Genomic DNA, 20,125 nt, shown 5'->3' with positions numbered 1-20,125 from the left:
TGTCCAGTCTTTGAAATGGAATAGTCTTTGAATTCAAAATTGTTTTCCTCTCCAATGAATGACATCAGGATTCCTGAATTAACAGTGTGACTGTTAATTCTGTTTATTGTTATATGCTAAATATGAATGGATAACAACAGAAATATCAATAAAATTTTATTGCTTCTGATTTTCAGTTTTAATTGGTATCCTCCTCTGTGCATAGGTGTCGTTTCAGCCAGATGTTGCACCCAATTTTTGAGGAAGCTTCCAATGTCATTAAGGAAGAATATCCAAATGAAAATCAAGTAGTGTTTGCCAGAGTTGATTGTGATCAGCACTGTAAGTACCTTATAGGAAGTCTGGAAGAAACTGTCCTGTCCCCACCTCTCCTACACACACACACACTTTTTTTTTTTTTAATGCTCTGTTTTAAGTAGAGAACAAGCCAAAATGTTCTAGTGACCTTGGTTAAAATGTTAATATTTAATCTTTTTGTACTTAAAACACTACTTTCCATTCTGCCTGTGTGAGGGATTAAAAAATTTTTTTTCATTAAAATATAGTAGTGCAAGCATAGAGGTAGTAAATCATTTTGGTTTTCTACCAAAGCAAATACCAAAATCAATAAATAAAATGGAAATATAGTTTTAGGAAAGAAAAGGATTTCTGTTAGTTTTAGAATCATGCAAAAATACTATTTGTAGTAATTTCAGATAAAACGATCTCAGACTTTGGGGTGGTTTCTGTTGTTTAAAAGATTATACTAAGATTGTCTTAGACTGTCTTTGAGGTGTAATTTGCTGTAGTTACGATTAAAAGTTTGTTGCAATGAGTTATTGGTAAGTTGCCCTGAATTACAGAACACTCCCATTGTGCAAATTTCCTATCCTTTATGTATCACCTGACAAGTAGAATTTCTGTGTGTGTGTGTGTGTGTGTGTGTGTGACATACAGATGGCCAAGAGGCACATGAAAAGACGTTCAGCATCACTAATTATTAGAGAAATGCAAATCAAAACTACAATGAGGTATTACCTCACACCAGTCAGAATGGCCATCATCAAAAAATCTACAAACAATAAATACTGGAGAGGGTGTGGAGAAAAGGGAACCCTTTTGCACTGTTGGTGGGAATGTAAATTGATACAGCCACTGTGGAGAACAGTATGGAAATTCCTTAAGAAACTAAAAATAGAACTACCATTTGACCCAGTAATCCCACTACTGGGCATATACCCTGAGAAAACCAGAATTCAAAAGGACACATGTACCCCAGTGTTCATTGCAGCACTATTTACAATAGCCAGGACATGGAAACAACCTAAATGTCAAACGATAGATGAATGGATAAAGAAGATGTGGTAACATATATACAATGGAATATTACTCAGCCATAAAAAGGAACAAAATTGGGTCATTTATAGAGATGTGGATGGACCTAGAGTCTGTCATACAGAGTGAAGAAAAACAAATATCATATATTAACGCATATATGTGGAATCTAGGAAAATGGTACAGATGAACCTATTTGTAGGGCAGGAATAGAGATGTAGATGTAGAAAATTGACATGTGGACACAGGGTGGGAAGGGGAGGGTGGAACAAATTGGGAGATTAGGTTTTACATAAATACACTACCATGTGTAAAATAGATAGCTACTGGGAACCCGCTGTATAACACAGGGAGTTCAGCTTGGTGCTCTGTGACGACCTAGATGGGTGGGATGGAGGGCAGTGGGAGGGAGGTCTGAGAGGGAGGGGGTATAGGTATACATATAGCTGATTCACTTCACTGTACAGCAGAAACCAACACAACATTGTAAAGCAATTTTACTCCAATTAAAAAAAAAAATAAAAAAGTGAAAGCTTGTTGCATTGAGTTATTGATAAGTTGTCCTGAATTATGGAAAACTCCCATTGTGCAAATTTCCTATCCTTTACATTTCACCTGACAAGTAGAATTTCTCTGTGTGTGTGTGTGTGTGTGTGTGTGTGTACACTAACTTTTCACTTTGCTGATGAGGAAATGGAAATAAAGTGGCTTAACCAATGTCATACAGCCTACTGTCTAGTCATGGCAGGCTGAGAATCCAGAACTCCTGACCAAATGCCTTCCTAGACCTATTTGCTTCTTTTCTGTTCAATTCGACAAACGTTTTGGGGATTTTCTGGTAAAAAAATCCCAGAAACGGCTAACAGCAGAGCATTTCAAAATCTTCTAAGCCATACCCCACATTTCTATCTGCTGCGGTTCATAACTAGATACAATGAAGGGAGCAATAAAAGGTTGTCAGTGCAAGCATGGCCTGCATTTCCACACTGCTTTCTGCATCTTTCCTCCCACCTTTCACTGACAGAGAACATGATGTTTTTGGTTTGGACTCTCATTTCAGATTTTTCTATTCTTTATGTATTTAATTAGACATTAAAGTTCAGACAACAGTGCCTACTTTCCACTGAATTTGGAGTATAAGATCTGAAATTATGCTCTCAAGCTTACAGTTATTAGAAAGAAAAATTAACTATTGTTGAACAATACATATCATTTATTCTACTTCTAGACATATTAACATATGAGATAAATCTGACATCATTGCTAGTAATTAAGTTCTCTTTTTATGGGAGTAAATAGCCATAGTTAAGATGTTTTTTTGATCCACCAGAGATATCTACAAAATTAGTTTTTTACTAATGAAAGTTATATCTGAGACATTGTGTATTTTCCCTAAATATTTTTTCCCTTCTGTGTAATTCTTCACTTTTTAAAGTGACATTATGAAATCCTTCCTGATGATTTGTTCATGTTTTCCACTCTTTCTTTGAGATTGTATGACAGACTGTACTTTGGGTAACCCCTCATGTGCCAGTTGAATTATAGAGGTTTTGAACTGGAAGGACCGTAAGAGTCCTGTGGTCTGGAGAGAAATGCCTGTTAGGCACATTGTTCTTTGGTAGGATTTGCTTTTAAAAAAAAAGAAAAGATTTATTGAAGTATAATTGACATATAATAAACTGTACAAGCTTAAATTATACAATTTAATGTTTTGACACATGTATGCAGCTGTGAAACCGTGATCACAGTCAAGATGTCAACATATCTGTCATCCCCCAGATTTTGCTTGTGCTCCTTTGTGGTCCCTCTCTTCCCCTGTCAATCCTCAGGGGGCCATGGAACTGCTTTCTGTTACTATAGACTAGTTTGTATTTTCTAGGATTTTATATAAGTGAAATCATACATCATATGTTCTTTGTGTGTGTGTGTGTGTGTGTTGTTGTTGTTGACTCAGCATGGTTATTTTGAGATGGTTACATGTATTATTCATTTTTATTATTGAGTGGCATTCCATTGTATGGCTATATACTATAATTTGTTTAACTGTTCACCTCTTGACAGACATTTGGGTTGTTTCCATTTTCGGGCTATTATAAATAAAGCTGCTATGAACATTCAGATACAACCCTCTATACACATGTTTTCATTTATCCTGGGCAAAAACCTAGGTGTGAAATATATGGGTCTTATGGTAGGTGTATATTTAACTTTTTAAGAAACTGCCAAACTGTTTTCCAAAGTACTTGTATTATTTTACACATCTACTAGCAGTGTATGAGTGTTCAAGTTGTTCCATATTCTTGCCAACATTTGGTATGGTCAGTCTTTTTAATTTATCAGATCTGTTAAATTATTAACAGGTGTAATAATTTCTTATAATAAATTCTTACTGGGTTTTGAGAACTCTTTATACAAGTTCTCTTTTACATGTGTAATTTGCAGATCTTTTTCTCCCATTTTACTCTCTTAAGAGTGTCTTTAATTGTGCTAAAATACACAGAGCATAAAATTTACCATCTTTACCATTTTTAATTGTACAGTTCAGTAACATTAAATATATTCACACTGCTGTACAACCAGTCCCCAGAACTTCATCTTGTGAAACTTAAATGCTATACTCATTAAACAACTCCCTATTTCCCCCTCCCCGTAGTTCCTGGTAACCACCATTCCTCTTTATTTTTCTATGAGTTTGACTATTCTAGATACCTGGTAAAAGTGGAATCATACAACATTTGTCTTTTTGTGGCAGGCTTATTTCACTTAGCATAATGTCCTGAAGGTACTTGCGTGTTGTCGCGTGTGTCAGAATTTCCTTCCGTGTGATGGCTGAATGATATTCTGTTGTATGGCTATCCTACAACTTCTTTATCCATTTATCCATCGATGGACACTTAGGTTGTTTCCATGTCCTAGCTATTGTAAATAATGCTGCTGTGAACATAGGGGTGCAGATATCTCTTCAACATACTGTTTTCATTTCCTTCAGATGTATACCCAGAAGTGGAATTGCTGGATCATATGATAGTTCTATTTTTTAATTTTTGAGGAATCACAATACTGCTTTCCAAAGCAGCTGTACCAACTTTTATATTCCTGCCAGCAGTGCACAAGGGTTCTAATTTCTCCACATCCTTGCCAACGCTTATTTTCTGTTTTTGAGATAACAGCCATCCTAAACGGTGTGAAGTGATATTTCATCCTGGTGTTGATTTGCATTTCCCTAGTGATTAGTAATGTTGAGCATCTTTTCATGTCCTTCTTGGCCATTTGTATACCTTCTTTGGTGAAAAATCTGTTTGAGTCCTTTGCTCATTTTTTAATCCGTTTATTTTTTGTTGTTGAGTTGTAGGTGTTCTTTGTATATTCTAGACATTAACCTTTTATCAGATAATAGGATTTATAAATATTTTCTTCCATTCCATAGGGTGCCTTTTCACTCTGTTGATTATGTCCTTTGCACAGAAGTTTTAAATTTTGACGTCCAGTTAATCTGGTTTTACATTTGTTGCCTTTACTTTTGGTGTCATATCCACGAAATTATTGCGACTCCAATGTCATGAATCTTTTCTCCCCTATTTTCTTTTTAAAGTATTAATCATTTAGGTGGTATGTTTAGGTCTTTACCCATTTCAAATTAATTTTTGTATATGGTGCAAGGTAAGGATCCAGTTTCGTTCTTTTGCTTGTGTACATTCAGCTTTTCTGACACCATTTGTTGATGGACTGTCCTTTCCCTATTGAATGACTTGACACCCTTGTCAAAATTCATTTGACCATATATGTGAGGGTTTATTTCTGGGCTCTCTGTTGTGTTCCATTGGTCAATATGTCTATCTTTATGCCAGTACCACACTGCTTTTATTACTGTAGCTTTGTAATAAGTTTTGAAATCAGGAAGTGTGAGATCTCCAGTTTTGTTTGAGAGTATCTTCTGAAGGGCATATATTCTTAATTTTGATGGAGTACAATTTGTCCTTTTACAAAATGGATTATATTTTTAAATTCTGTATCTCAGAAATCTTTGCCTCACCCAAGATCACAAAGATTTTCTGCTATGTTTTCTTTCATACATTTTATAGTGTGAAGTTTTACATTTAGGTCTATTATGCATTTGGAGTTAATTTTTACATGTGGCACAATGTATGGATTGGAATGCATTTTTTGCAAATAGTTATCAAGTTGTTCTGACATAATTTATTGAAAAGACTATCCTTTCTTCAATAACTAACTTTGCATCTTTGTTAAAATCAACTGACCATATATATATGGATCTATTTCTAGTCTCTATTCTGTACTGGATATATTTGTCTATGATTTATTTGTTTATTTGTCTATGTTTACACCAATACCACACTTTCTAGATTACTGTAGCTTTATAAATAAGTCTTGAAGTCATTAGTGTAAATCTTCCAACTTTGCAATTTTTTTCAAAGTGGTTTGGTTACTGTAGTTGCTTTGGATTTCTGTATGACTTTTAGAATCAGCTTGTTAATTTTTAGCCAAAGGGGGTGTTGGGGGGGAAGACTGCTGGGATTTTAATTGGGATTACTTTGAATCCTTAGACCACTTTGTGGAGAACTGTCATTTTGACACTATTGAATCTTCTAATTCATGAACATTGTATATCTCCCCATTTATTTAGGTCTTTTCAATTTCTCTTAGCAATGTTTTGCAGTTTTCAGCAATGTTTTAGTCTACATGTCTTTCACATCTTTGTCATATTTATCACTATTTATTTTTTGATGCTGTTGTAAATGATATTTTTAAAATAAACTTTTTATTTTTGGAACAAATGTAGAGATACAGAGAAGTTGCAAAGATAATACGGTGAGTTCCCTTGTACTCCTTACTCACTTTACCCTAATGTTGACATTTTACATTACCATGGTACATTTGTTAAAACTCAAATTTTTATTTCTGTTGTTTGTTGCTAGTATATAGAAATACAATTGATTTTTGTATAATGATCTTGTACACTGGTACTTATTAGTTCTAATAAGTTTTATGTAGATCCCATAGGATTTTCTACTTAGGCAATTATACTGTTTGCAAATAAAAAGTTTTACTACTTACGGTCTTTATTTCCTTACAGTATTCTTTCCAGCCAAGTGTACCTACTTGCTGCTTCAGGATTAGTTTCTGTCAGGCAGAAGTTCTCTATGAAGCTTCCTAGCAGAACCAGAAGGTGACCTCAGAATCAAGATATCATCCTGCTCACATATGTGTTCTTATTAATCACCTGTCTGGCATTGTGGCAACCCACTCTGTCCTGCCTTCTGATACTTAAGTCTGTCTCTCTTGTTTCCGGCTCAGTGTGTCACCCAGAACTTCCATTCATAGTAATAGTGTTATTTCTTGGAAAAGGTCTTGTAAAAAGTTTCTAGTCAAATTGCTGGGAAAAACTATTGTTGATGTAGTGCTTACTTGGAGTTAGGCATGCTTTTTGAATGTATTATTTCAGTTATCTTCACTGAGATACTGTTATGCATTTATTCCACAACATTTTTTTTAATATGCCTGCCCTTTAGAATGCAGTGTGGGAGGTTCTAGAGATATAGCAGTGAGCCAAACACACCCAGAAAGGCAAGAGCAATAAATACACAATTGCTTATTGGGATAACTGTTTTGAAGGGAAGGTTTTGGGTGCTATGAGATAATAAGTCTGACTTAGTCTAGGGGCATAGGAAGGTCCTCTCTTGAGGCAATGATACAAGACCTGAAGGAAGAGTAGGAGTTGTTTGTTTTTTTTTTTTGCGGTATGTGGGCCTCTCACTGTTGTGGCCTCTCCCGTTGCAGAGCATAGGCTCCGGAAGCGCAGGCTCAGCGGCCATGGCTCACGGGCCCAGCCGCTCAGCAGCATGTGGGATCTTCCCAGACTGGGGCACGAACCCGTGTCCCCTGCATCGGCAGGTGGACTCTCAACCACTGCGTCACCAGGGAAGCCCAAGAGTAGGAGTTTTTAAGGGAAAAAAGGGAAGAAAAGTGTTTCAGACAAATGGAGGAGTAGGTGTGAAGTTTCTGAGGTGGTAATGAACATTGGACTTTCAGAGAGCTGGAGTATATTATCATCTTATAGATGAAGACACTGAAAGACTTAGAGAGGCTGAGTGATTTACCAAGGTTACATAGTAAATGGGGGGAGCCAGACTTGTCACCAGCAGTATACAGCTTTTATCAGGTAACTATACTATTTTGAAGGTCAAAGTAAAGTAATTTAAATTGAGGTTTCTCATAGAAACTGAGAACTCACCCAGTTCCTGCATAAAAATGACTCAAGGGGGCTTCCCTGGTAGTCCAGTGGTTAAGACTCTGCGCTGCCACTGCAGGGGGTGCTGGTTCGATCCCTGTTCAGGGAACTGAGATGCAGCATGCTGCGCTGCATGGCCAAAAAAAAAAAAAAGACAAAATGTTTGTTATGAATAATGTAATAGTCTGTTTAAGTTATCCCTACTGGGTCAGTATATAAACAAAAATGTAGTTACTTATATGTGGTATTATTGTTTCTATACTGTGTGGCCCAACCCTCTACTAAGGTAGAATCCTTTGTTCTGGTACCAGAGGCCTACTACTTACTAAGTCATATACAGTTGGGCAAGTTATCTAAAAAAACAAAAAAATTGCTAAACTTGATTTAGGACTCACCATAAAAAGTGTGTGTGTCTGTGTGTGTGTGTGTGTGTGTGTGTGTGTGTGGTGAGAAAGAGGGATATGGTAACCAAATGTGGTAAAATGTTAAATCCAGGTGAGGGCATACAGGTGCTCATTATATTACTTTTTCATCTTTTTTTAAGTTTGAAAATTTTCAAAATAGAAAGCTGTTATAAAAAGTCACTGAACCTGTAATTTGTCTGGTTTGGAAAAGAGGGAGGAGCGCCTTGTTGCTTTAGAGTTTTTGAGAGAATATGTGTGAAAGAAGCTTGAAATCTGTACTATACAGGTGTACTGTGATACTGTTAATTGTAATTTCTGTAACTTTCACTATGATAAGTAACCTTCAACATGATTATTGAATTTAAAGAGAATTTCCTTGGATAGACTTTTACTGGCATTTTGAGGAATACTTAGAGCCACTTGATGGCTTTTGGAAACTGAGCCCTGGTTCTCTCTGTGGCTGTCTCGATTTCTTAGTGAAAACCTCCTGTGTGCAGGCATGGCAGTTGAAGGCATTTTGTTGGTCATGAACTGCCCTCTCTCATAAGTTGCCATCTCCTGGACAGCAGCACGTCTGCATTACCACTGGGTACTATGGAAGGTAGATGTACCTTTTGTGAAGATTCTCCCATTACCAAGTAGAATGCCAGTAACACAAAGATGGCTTAATGTTAGGAAATAGAATAAATCCCATCAGTATCTAAAATGGGGAAAACCAGCTTATCCTATCAATAAATGCTAAAAGACTTGATAAAACCCAACAAGGTTCCTGGAAGAAATTAATGTGGCAAAATGAATGAGCCATCCTTTGCTTGCATTGAATTTTTAAAATCTTTAATGACTATGTATTGCTTCTTAACATTTTGCAAGCTCGAACTGAGGTGTGACACATGTCTGAATTTAGTTGTGAGTCTGTCTATCTTAGCCACAAATCTGGTATATTGTCGTGCGTTTGGGAATTTCTGCCAGTGTGGTGTTATAGTTTTTTTCTTTATCAGCACTGCTTAAGAATTGAGGATGAGGTGAGACCATAAAGTGAAGAAACAAACAACATAATTACATAACAATATAAAAATGTAATGGCACTAATTTTCATAAAACATGCCGAGTATTTTCAAAGCAGCCCCTGTGGGAGGCAATGCATGTACTCATCCCTTAGAACCTGCTGGGCCTCCTTTTGGAGTTGTCCTCTACGCCAGTTTACTAGTTGATCAGGAAAAGTTATCTCAGTACATAGTTCTATGTTTGCTGCCCGCATTTCTTTCTATCTCTGTCTCTTCCACGTAGCAGCATCCCATGGAGTGCTTTCTGCCCTACCTTTATCTCACTTCGTTATATGCCCTTCCTAGGACTTTATTTGATGAAAGGTTCAGGTAAATAGGCCGAGAACTTGGAACTGGAGAAGGAGAGAAGGCAAGAGTGGATATAACAGGCTCATTTCACTCAGTCAGCCCTTTTGTTTCTGTGTATGAGCTGCTTGCAGCAGCTTTGATTTCCCTTCCCCACTCTACCGCCTTCCTCCAAAAAGGTTGGAAACTGTAAGAGAATTTTAAACTTAGACTGTTGCTGGAATGACATCAGGAAGCTTCCAACTATTTAAGCTTAGCTATATTTTTTTGAAATCCCAGTGTAAATCTTGTAGCTTGAAAAACCCTCATCTAGTGGTAAAATTTAGTTCACCTCCTAAGCCCCTAAGTTCTCCATCTGTTGTATTTAAGGTAGGGAACAGACAAAGTAGAAGAGAAGTAGAGGAAGAGAAAAAGGAAAAGGAAGTCAGGGCAATTGAAGAGACAGACTCAAGTTACACATAGAGGAGCAGCTCCCTCCTACAGCCCAGAGAGCATTTGCCGCTGTGTCCCCACTTATCCTGCAGAGGACGGGTACTGTGTTTCATATTTGTCACAGATCTGACAATTGCCCTTTTAGTTTCTCCCAGCTGGGGGTCCCATGAAAGGAATCTCTACATCTCTGGTGAAGACATATTTATTATGGACTTATTAGAGGATTTCTTTTATACTGATCTTAGGGAATCCAAACTGGTATATCTTTTTGTTACATGTATTATACATTTAAGAGTTTTAAGAATTTCATTTAAGATTCTAGTCTGTGGAAACAATTAGAAGTAGCAGCAGCAGCAGTAGTAATATTAATGATAATAACAATAATGATAAAATGTAAGCTTTATAAGAGCAAGAACCTTATCTTTTTACCCCTCTATCCCTAGCACTGGATTGGGGTGTCTAGCACATTATCTGTGTTTATTTATAGTTATTGAATAGATGGATGGATAAATAGTAGCCAGCATTTATGAACTATTAGTTTTATAGGTGCTTTGTTAAATACTTTAAATAGGTTATATCATTACCTCTCAACATACGGTAAAGTATTTTTTGCAGTATTTTGTCAAGTTTACTTGTCACTGATTATAAGGCACACTTTTATCTGTAACTGAAAAAAAAACTGAGAAAAATTGAACTATGTTTTCTTTTTTTTTTTAAAAGAAGATGTTGGGGGTAGGAGTTTATTAATTAATTTATTTATTTTTGCTGTGTTTTGTCTTCGTTTCTGTGCGAGGGCTTTCTCTAGTTGTGGCAAGCGGGGGCCACTCTTCCTCACAGTGCGTGGGCCTCTCACTATGGCGGCCCCTCTTGTTGCGGAGCACAGGCTCCAGATGCGCAGGCTCAGTAGTTGTGGCTCACAGGCCAATTGCTCCACGGCATGTGGGATCCTCCCAGACCAGGGCTCGAACCCATGTGCCCTACATTAGCAGGCAAATTCTCAACCACTGCGCCACCAGGGAAGCCCTAGCACAATGTTTTCTTATCACTTAGGATTTTTATGTCTATCATAAGAACTATTTTAGAATTACTTAAGATACAGATTTTTTTGTCATATCATTCATTTGTGTACCTAAAAGGAATTTATTCAAGTAATCCTGAAACAGTTTCACTTTCAGAATCTGACTCTTGTGCAATCATTTACCATTTCTGAGTCACTGATTTCTGTGGTTTTCCACACAATATTTATTGACTTCTGTGCCATTAAGAGTGTTGGTAACACTCTTGATTAAAGAATGTTACTCTACTTTTTCTAGAATTTTCTTCCAAGCTGCTCATACCCATTCTGCAAGTATTGATGCTGAGACTTTACTGTTTGACTAACCTTAGAGTTCATTTTTTCTCAATTGAAACATGTCAACTGCTAGTTAAGCAGCTTTTATTCAAAGTCAGCAAGATATAACCAAAATGTTAATAGTGGTTTTCCCCAGTGGTGGTTGGATTACAAATGGTTGTTTCCGTTTTTTGTAATTGTCTTTGTTTCCCAAAATTTCTACACACACACACACACACACACAATTAAAACTTGCCTTTGCTTCAGCTATGGATCATGATATCACTTTATCTAATCTTATGCAGCCTCTTTTGGAGAGTTTGAGAGTAGAATTCATCACTCTCTCTTGGTGGTCATGCTGCCTTAGATGTAGAAAGTCCCATCCATCTGCCCCTGGTGGGACCAGGTTCTGTGCTGCCCTCCAGTGGCTATAGGCTGTATAGCACTGAGCAAGTGACGTTCTTACATTATTTGCTGGCCAGTGCAGAACATTGACTCCCACTAACATTTTTAGGAATGTACTTTGTAATTGTCCTTGAATTAGGCAGCACTTGCTCCCAAATACCAGAGTTACTCACACTTGTCTGCCTTCCAATGCAACTTGAACCTTCCACATTAGAAATTGAGAAGTTTTTATAAGAGCTATACACAAATGAGACATTAAGAATAAGAAAATAATTATAGACAACAATATTGTATTAACATCAAACTTACTAAGAGAGTGGATCTTAATTATTCCCACCACAAAAAAAAATCATAATTATGTAAAGTGATAGGAGTGCTAACACTACAGTGAGGATCATATTGTAATATTGCAATATAGAAATGTAGCAAATCAACATGTTGTACACCTTAAATTTATATACAATGTTATATGTCAACTATATTTCAGTAAAAAAAAAATGAGAAAATATACAGTGAAGAGTTCATGTGCATAAAATAGAACTTGGATGAGCAGGTTTAGTCTGAATCCTGAGCAAGCTTATAGGCTTTGTTTGTAATTTTTCTGTTTAGGGTTTTATTTTGCTGTTGTGTTTTTGTTTTGCTTTTTTTTTTTTTTTTTTTGTTTTTTACCACATTGTGGAAGGGCATGGTTTGGAAATGGAAAAGATACATAGGCGGCAGTGGTCTTTATCCTGGAACCAGAACAGTAAGACCTTCCTGTTGAAATCATCTGCCTCTTTTACTATCTGACATGGATAATCATAGCAGGGAGGGACATTGCTGAGACAAGAGGAGAGGCATTTTCCCATTTGGAACCCTGCTGGGCATTAGGCAGGCAGGCTGGCAGGCAGAACCCATCAAGGCAAAGTAAGTGACCACTGAAGCAAAAGTACGTGCTAATTTTCCAGTCAGCGAGATGTTAACCTTCTTAAATTTATAATTCTTTGACATCCATTTTAACATTTGATCCATCCAGTTAATAATAATAAAAAACCCCTCCATTTATTATACCCCTTAAGTCATTCTTTGTTATACTGTCAAAATGTCACATTGTAATTATCTTAAAATCACTTTTGACCAAAGCTTGTAAAAAGTCACCTTTATGTCTGAGATTATTGATCAATGTAATTTTAAGGTTTTTTTTTTTTTTTTTTTTTTTCGGTACGCGGGCCTCTCACTGTTGTGGCCTCTCCCATTGCGGAGCACAGGCTCCGGACGTGCAGGCTCAGCGGCCATGGCTCATGGGCCTAGCCGCTCCGCGGTATGTGGGATCTTCCTGGACCGGGGCATGAACCCATGTCCCCTGCATTGGTAGGCAGACTCTTAACCACTGCACCACCAGGAAAGCCCAATTTTAAGGTTTTTGCTTCTTTTTTTTTTTTTAATTTTTATGTATTTTTGGCTGCGTTGGGTCTTCGTTGCTATGCGCGGGCTTTCTCTAGTTGCAGCGAGCTGGGGCTACTCTTCATTGTGGTGCATGGGCTTCTCATTGCGGTGGCTTCTCTTGTTGCAGAGCATGGGCTCTAGGTGTGCGGGCTTCAGCAGTTGTGGCTCGCAGGCTCTAGAGCGCAGGCTCAGTAGTTGTGGCACATGGGCTCAGTTGCTCCACGGCTTGTGGGATCTTCCTGGACCAGGGCTTGAACCCATGTCCCCTGCATTGGTAGGCAGACTCTTAACCACTGTGCCACCTGGGAAGTCCCAGGTTTTTGCTTCTTAATAATTAAAAGCCACTTCATTATGCAGTATTCTTGCTGTCATGATGTTATTTGAGAATTAAGCAAGCAAGTATCTATTCCTCTAATAGTCTTTAAGTGTTAAATCTTTTTCTGTCCATAACTAGAATTTTAAGGCAACCTAAAGGTTGTACTTTTAAGTTGGTAAACAGACTCTTATTTCTCCAGGACTATTATAGTGACTTCCTTACTAGTTTCCCTGGTTCTCTACCACTGTTAGGTGAATATTTTTAAAGCCCAGCTTTGCTGCTCAGTGTCTTCTTATCACATGTAGGATAAAATTCAAATACCATTAATTTAGCACTTAAGACTCGCTGGAGTCCATCTGTAGCTTTATTTATTTCACTTCCAGTTTATGCGTATTTGCTATTAGCACACTGTTTTCTGATTATGCCCACTAATTCACCAAGTTAAGGAAGTTGAAAGCATTATATTATCTCTAGCAGTGCCTCTTGCTGTCCAATTTCATACTGATCCTTAGGCCACAAATAGAAAATGGATGTTTCGTCTTACACTAGTTCATTTCTTTCTGGGTCTATTGCATATTTTTTCTGCCAAATCCTTTGGGGATTAAATTCCTTGGCAAATCAGGCACCAGCTAGTCTAGTTTAGCTTTTTTTCTTTTTCTTGGATGCATTGGGTCTTCATTGCTGCACGCGGGCTTTCTCTAGTTGCAGTGAGCAGGGGCTACTCTTTGTTGCTGTGCGCGGGCTTCTCATTCTGGTGGCTTCTCTTGTTCTGGAGCACAGGCTCTAGATGTGCGGTCTTCAGTAGTTGCAGCATGCGGCCTCAGTAGTTGTGGCACACAGGCCCTAGAGTGCGCTGGCTTCAGTATTTGCGGCACGTGGGCTTCAGTAGTTGTGGTGCATGGGCTCAGTATTTGTGACGCGCAGCCTCAGTAGTTGTGGCGCATGGGCTTAGTTGCTTCGCAGCATGTGGGATCTTCCCAGACCAGGGATCGAACCTGTGTGCCCTACATTAGCAGGTGGATTCTTAACCACTGCGCCAACAGGGAAGTCCCTGGTTTAGCTTTATTAACATTGAATGTGCACCTAAATTGGACCTAGTAGGATATATTTCCCCTTTGTAGGGCTTGATAATATTGATTTAAAAAATTCTTAAAAAGTTATTGTTATTTTGCTGATAGGATGGGCCAAATGTGTTCTCTGGTAATTTTAATTTGTTACTTCTTAATTACAACTGAGCGTGTTTTTACATGTTTATTGGCCATTTGTGTTTCTTTCATAAATTGACTGATAATCTTAGCCCATTTATCTTTTTGATGGTCCTTTTGTAACTGTTCTTTATATATTCTGAATATTAATAATTTGTCTCATATATGTCACCAATATCTTTCTTCCTCTTTGCCTTAAAAATTAATGGTGTTTTCAACATCTAGATGCTTCCTTGCCTAGGCAGCTTCAAAATCTGGCAAATGTCTTGGTTGTATGTTTGATGCTGATGCAGGCCTTTATACAATTAGACAGTATCTCCTAAGCACTACAAGGCCATGGGAGATTTTACTCTTTTTAGCTCAATCCCCAGCTTCCTATGCCACCCCTGTACTCAGTAAATATCCTCTGGGGAAAACTTCCTGTGTGTTTCAGGGTCCCTTTCAGTCCACCATTCCAGCCCAGGTACTATAAATAGCTTCACTGATTTCTCTTTCCCTCTGCCTATGCAGGTGTAATCCTTGGCCCTAAATCTGCACAAGTTACAGATTTAATTTCTAAAAGGAATATTGCATAGGAAACCTAGCGGAAAAATAAATGCCAGTGAGTGAGCTTTTGCTTACTTAGGAATGGTCCTTTCCTTTCTGGAATTAATGTGACTTTAAAAAAAAGCCATTTTTTTTCCTAGTCATCACAGCAGAAGCAGTAGATTTCTGCTACCTACTATATCCTGCTTGGAAGTGGAAATCTTTTCGTAGATCCTCTTTTGGGTTTTCTGTGAACGCAGTAAGATTGTCTGCAAATAATGACATTTTAATTCTTTACCAGTGTGTGTGTGTGTGTGTGTGTGTATTTATTTCTTTTTCTTATTACACTAAGAACTCCAGTACAGTGTTATGTAGAAGTGATGGCAAGCATTTTAATTTCTTTCTTGATATCAGCAGGATAGCTTTTAGTGTTTTACTGTCAAGTTGTTTGGTATTTGTTTATTTAGATACCCTTTATTAAATTAAGGAAGTTCCCTTCTATTCCTAGTTTGACAAAATTTTAAAGTGTGAGTAGATGTTGATTTTACCAGATGTTTTTCTGTTTCTTTTGAGAAGTAGTAGAACCTTTCTCTTTCATTCTGTTAATGTCATGAATTACACTGATTGATTTTCAAGCATTAAACTGAAGTGCTAGGCTAAATCCAGCTTGTGATGTATTATCTTCTGTACACAGTGCTAAATTCACTTTAATACTTTCTTTTTAAGTTTTGCATCTTATGTTCTTGATTGAGACTAACATGTATTTTTCTTTTCTCATCATTTCCTTGTCAGATTTGGCAGAAAGATTATGTTGACCTCATATTTGGGAAATGTCCCCTCTTTTTGTTTTCTCTGAATGGTTGTATAAATAGCATTATTGGCTCCTTAAATGTTTGGTAGAATTTGCTGGTAAAGTTTTCTAGGAATGGAGTTTTCTTTGTGAGAAGGCTTTGGATTATGGGTTCAGTTTCCTTAATTTTAGGACCAGTTATATTTTCTAGTGTTGGTTTGGTGAGTTGTGGTTTTTGTGACAATTTTTGCATTTTATCAAAATCTCCATACCATCATTAAGTTATTGATAATATTCTCTTATTATCTGAGTTGCAGACTCCCGCTATATTCCTGAAATTGTGTTTTTTCTCTTTTTTTTTTTCTGGGTTGGTCTCTCCAGGGCTTTATTGATTTTATTATATTAGTCTTTGCAAAGAACCAGATTTTGGCTTTTTTTGTATTGTATATTTATTTTCCACTTCATTAATTTCCACTTTTATCTTTTTCATTCACTCCTTTCTTCTTTGTTTTTCTTTTATGATTTTTTTTAGATTAATACTTTTTTGTTTTTTAGCCTTTTCCCCCTAACATATACATTTTAATGTTATAAATTTCATTCTAAGCATTGCTTTGGCTGCACGCTGCAAGTTCTGATATGTATTTTTCATTATCATTCAGTTCAAAATATTTTCCGGTTTCCCTTTGTAATTTCATCTTTGATCCATGGCGTGTAGAAGTTACTTTATTCTCATTATGAGTTGAATCGTTTGAAAGTTGTTGAGACTTTTTTTGTGATTCATCAACAAATTCATTGTGATTTGTTTTTTATATGATATATATACCTGCAAAAAATGTGTATGTTGCAGCTTTGGGATAGTGAATAATATATCTGTCAAATAATTCTGGTTTCTTAGTTGTGTTGTTCAAATTCTCTATATTTTATTGATTTTATTTGTTATATCAGTTGCTATAAGAGGTATGATAATAATCTCCCACCATGATTATAGATATTCCTTGTAGTTCTGTCATTTTTTACTTTATGTATTTTTAGGTTTTTATTTGACACATAGAAATTCAAAATTGTTACATCTGCGTGGGGAATTGAACTTTTTATTAGTATGAAGGGACCTTCTTGATCTGTAGTAATGCTTTTTGCCTTAATGTGTACATATTTACTATTAATATAGCTATATGAGATTTTGTTTGATTAGTTTTATATAGAATATTTTTTCCCATCCTTTTAATTTTAAAGTTTTTGCATCCTTATGTTTAGATGTATATTTTATAAGTAGTATATAGTTAGATTTTACTTTTGCACCTTTGTCAAAAATCACTTCTACATGTATATGTGGGTCTGTTTCTGGACTCTCTTCCATTGATCTATTTGTCTATCGTCTGTGTTTATGCCATTATCACACTGTCTAGATTCCTGTAGGTTTACAGTAAGTGTTGAAGTCCACTAGTGTAGGTCCTCTAATTTTGTTTATTGGGTATATTGGTCTGTAATTTTTTTATAATGTCTTTGTCTGGTTTTTGTATAAGGGTAATGCTGGCCTCACAGAATGAGTTGGGATGTAATTCCTTCTCTTCAATTTTCAAGAAAAGTTTGTGTGGAAATGGAATTATTTCTTCCTTAAATATTTGGTAGAATTAGCCAATGAAGCTCTCAGTGGAAAGAGCTTAGAAATATGTATTTTTGAAAGAGAAAAACAGATCATGAATTTTTGCTAGTAGTTTCAATTCAAACTAAATATTACAGGGTTTTTACTTAATTCCCTCAATTTTATATTTGTATCTTTTTTCCTTATGCTGAAATCTTGATTCTTAATAGCACTAGTGTGATTACTCGTGTGCTTTATCTATAATTTGTGCGTGTTTAGTTAAAAATAACAATTACAGTATTAAAATTTTTTAATCTAATTTTGTTTTACTATTAAACATTTCCTTGGTCCCAAGTCAAAACTGTAAAACCAAGGTATAGTCAGGGAGATATGAATTCCATTCCTGACTTCTCCTTCCATTCTCTTCCATTGATGTTGTTTTTTGGAGGAGGTAGCATCGTAAAGATATATAGATAGATAGATAGATAGATACACACACACACACACGTATATATACATATATATATTCCTACTTATCTTCCAAGTTTCTTCTCCATATTTCTTTCACATATTTCTTTCTCTGCACCTGGCTTTTTCCACTTAACACAGTGTATCTTGGAGATTGCTCCTTAGCAGCACAAAGAGATCGTTTTCATTCCTTTATATAACAGCCTAGTACTTCATTGTATGGGTGTACCGTACTTCATTTAACCAGTCTCCTACTGATGGATATTTGGGGGAAATAGGAACTTCTAAAAAGACATTTTCCACATTCCAGACCACAGCATTGTAGCATTGGCTAGTATTATAGAACTATTTAACCTAATTTTAACAGCATTTTTATTAAAACCTTTTCCATTTATATATCACTGCAAAAATTCATTTTACAGTATGCTAGGTTTCAGTGTGTAGTGTTCTGGTGACTGAATGAGTTTTTTAGTTAGGAAGGTAAAGTTCCGTACTTCTTACTATTTCTTTGGGCTGATTTTCTACTAAGTAGTTTAAGCCTAAGCCTTTGTGGCCTTTGCCTTATAAGAGGTGCTTCTGTTTATCTTAAAAGACTTCTACTTGCTTATACAACCACTCTTACCCCTGAATTTCTAGTACCAGTTTAATCTAATTAATTCCTTGATCAGGTAATAGAACCACCATTTTTACGACAACTCAAAGACACGTTTTCTCATTAATTTATCAGGTTGAAAAAGGGCTTATGGCTGATATATCCACTAGTGTTCTGCTTCAAAAAGTATTAACTCCTAAACCAAACAGATTAATGTCTATTTAAATACTTGTATATTAAGGTATCTTAATATTATTTCAGATTTCTGTGATTTGGTGAATAAAATATTCTCCTCGATCTCATGTATGACCAGTGCTTCTGTCTCTTTGCTCATATCTGTCTTCTGTTTAAAGAATTTTAATAGTCAAGTATATTTCCCCTTTATAAATCCTCCATGGAGTTCAACAAAGTGTTATGTGATCTTAATTACATAGTCTTTTCTCCAAACCCCCTTCTGAGAACCCATATTCCATCCTTAACTTCTAATACACCGTTTTAGTATTCTTTGATTTCTTATCTTAGGAAAAAATGCAACCTTGACTTATCGAAATAGTATAAGTATTTTTAGCTCTTCCTAGGCAGTGTGTAGACCTTAGAATACTTAGAATCATTAACCTTCTGCTTACATCCCCTCCCCCAGTTTATATGTTGTTGTTGTTATTATGTATTTTAATTTGTGTCAAACTCCATAAGGCATAATTATTGTTGTTGTTTTGTATAGTCAGTATTCATTTAGATTTTTAAAAATCTTTTTTGAGGTATAGCTAACCTAGAATTAACTGTAAAATGTACAAATTAAGTTTGACCTATGTATACACCTGTGAAACTGTCAGCACACATATATATATATATACCCTCTGGTACAGTTGTTTCTACCATCTAATCTCCTAGAAAATTAAGATGGTTAACAGAGTTTATTGCAGTTCTGTTTGTTTTGTTTTTGTTTTGTAACTACTAGGAATGGAGGTAGGGCTAGAGAATTTTCATGTGTGTGTGTTTGTTTTTTTTTTTGCCACCGTTTTAGAATTCTGCCCTCATTTTAAAACTCAGTTTAAAAAATTCTTTTTTTCATCTGTTTTAAGCTACTTGTGCTCTCTCAGGTCCCCTTCACTCTAAAAATGTAGTGTATCTTTTATCATTCTCATACATGTGACTAGCATGCCATACGAGCTTTACCAATGTCTAGAAACCATTGATTTCTCCTATTTGCTACCTCTTGGAAATAACAGCAGAAAAATTTAAAGGCTTTTCCATTCTGATTGAGTCAGTATCTTAGTAATTGTCATTCCTAAAAGTGAGATCAGCATACATTTTTACTTAGTTTCTTATTTTGAGGCTATAAATCCTAATTTTAATGATTTGTGTGAGAGTATACCCATAGGTCATAATAAAGGGATTTTTTTTTTAGTGTATACTGCTGAGTTTTGCTCTTAATTGTATTAGCTTACACAAAATTTGCATATGTGGGATTATAAATTCTTCTACTAGCAAAGAATCTAATATTAGATTTTAGCCTTTAAGAGTGATTTTAATTTACATTTAATTCCCTTTTATTAAATACTGTAAGAGATCCTCACAACATAAAGTGATTTGAATGACTGTTTTCAAAATTGGAATTTTGTACATTCCAATTTTTTTCTAGACTGTATCTATAATAATACTGACATTTATTTAGAGTTTACTCTGTCATGCATTTGTATTGTCTCATTTAGTCCTTAAAACAACTCTATGTAGTAGA

At 36.0% G+C, this 20,125-nt stretch overlaps 1 protein-coding gene across 5 annotated transcripts in view; it reads left to right on the top strand.

The window, feature by feature from the left end:
• The window catches only part of ERP44 (endoplasmic reticulum protein 44), a 95,163-nt gene that overhangs the window by 38,958 nt on the left and 36,080 nt on the right, over positions 1 to 20,125 (top strand). For 4 of the 5 annotated variants that reach the window (XM_079928013.1, XM_079928012.1, XM_079928011.1 and 1 more), the window contains one exon: positions 206 to 321. In XM_079928013.1, the coding sequence (XP_079784139.1) occupies positions 222 to 321 (100 nt within the window). In that variant the 5' untranslated portion in view covers positions 206 to 221. The remainder of the gene's footprint in view (positions 1 to 205; positions 322 to 20,125) is intronic. The other variant, XM_079928014.1, reaches the window with a different exon arrangement.

This window comes from Stenella coeruleoalba, assembly GCF_951394435.1.
Source record: "Stenella coeruleoalba genome assembly, chromosome: 7".
NCBI lineage: Eukaryota > Metazoa > Chordata > Mammalia > Artiodactyla > Delphinidae > Stenella > Stenella coeruleoalba.
This window is presented reverse-complemented; position numbering and strand designations above follow the sequence as displayed.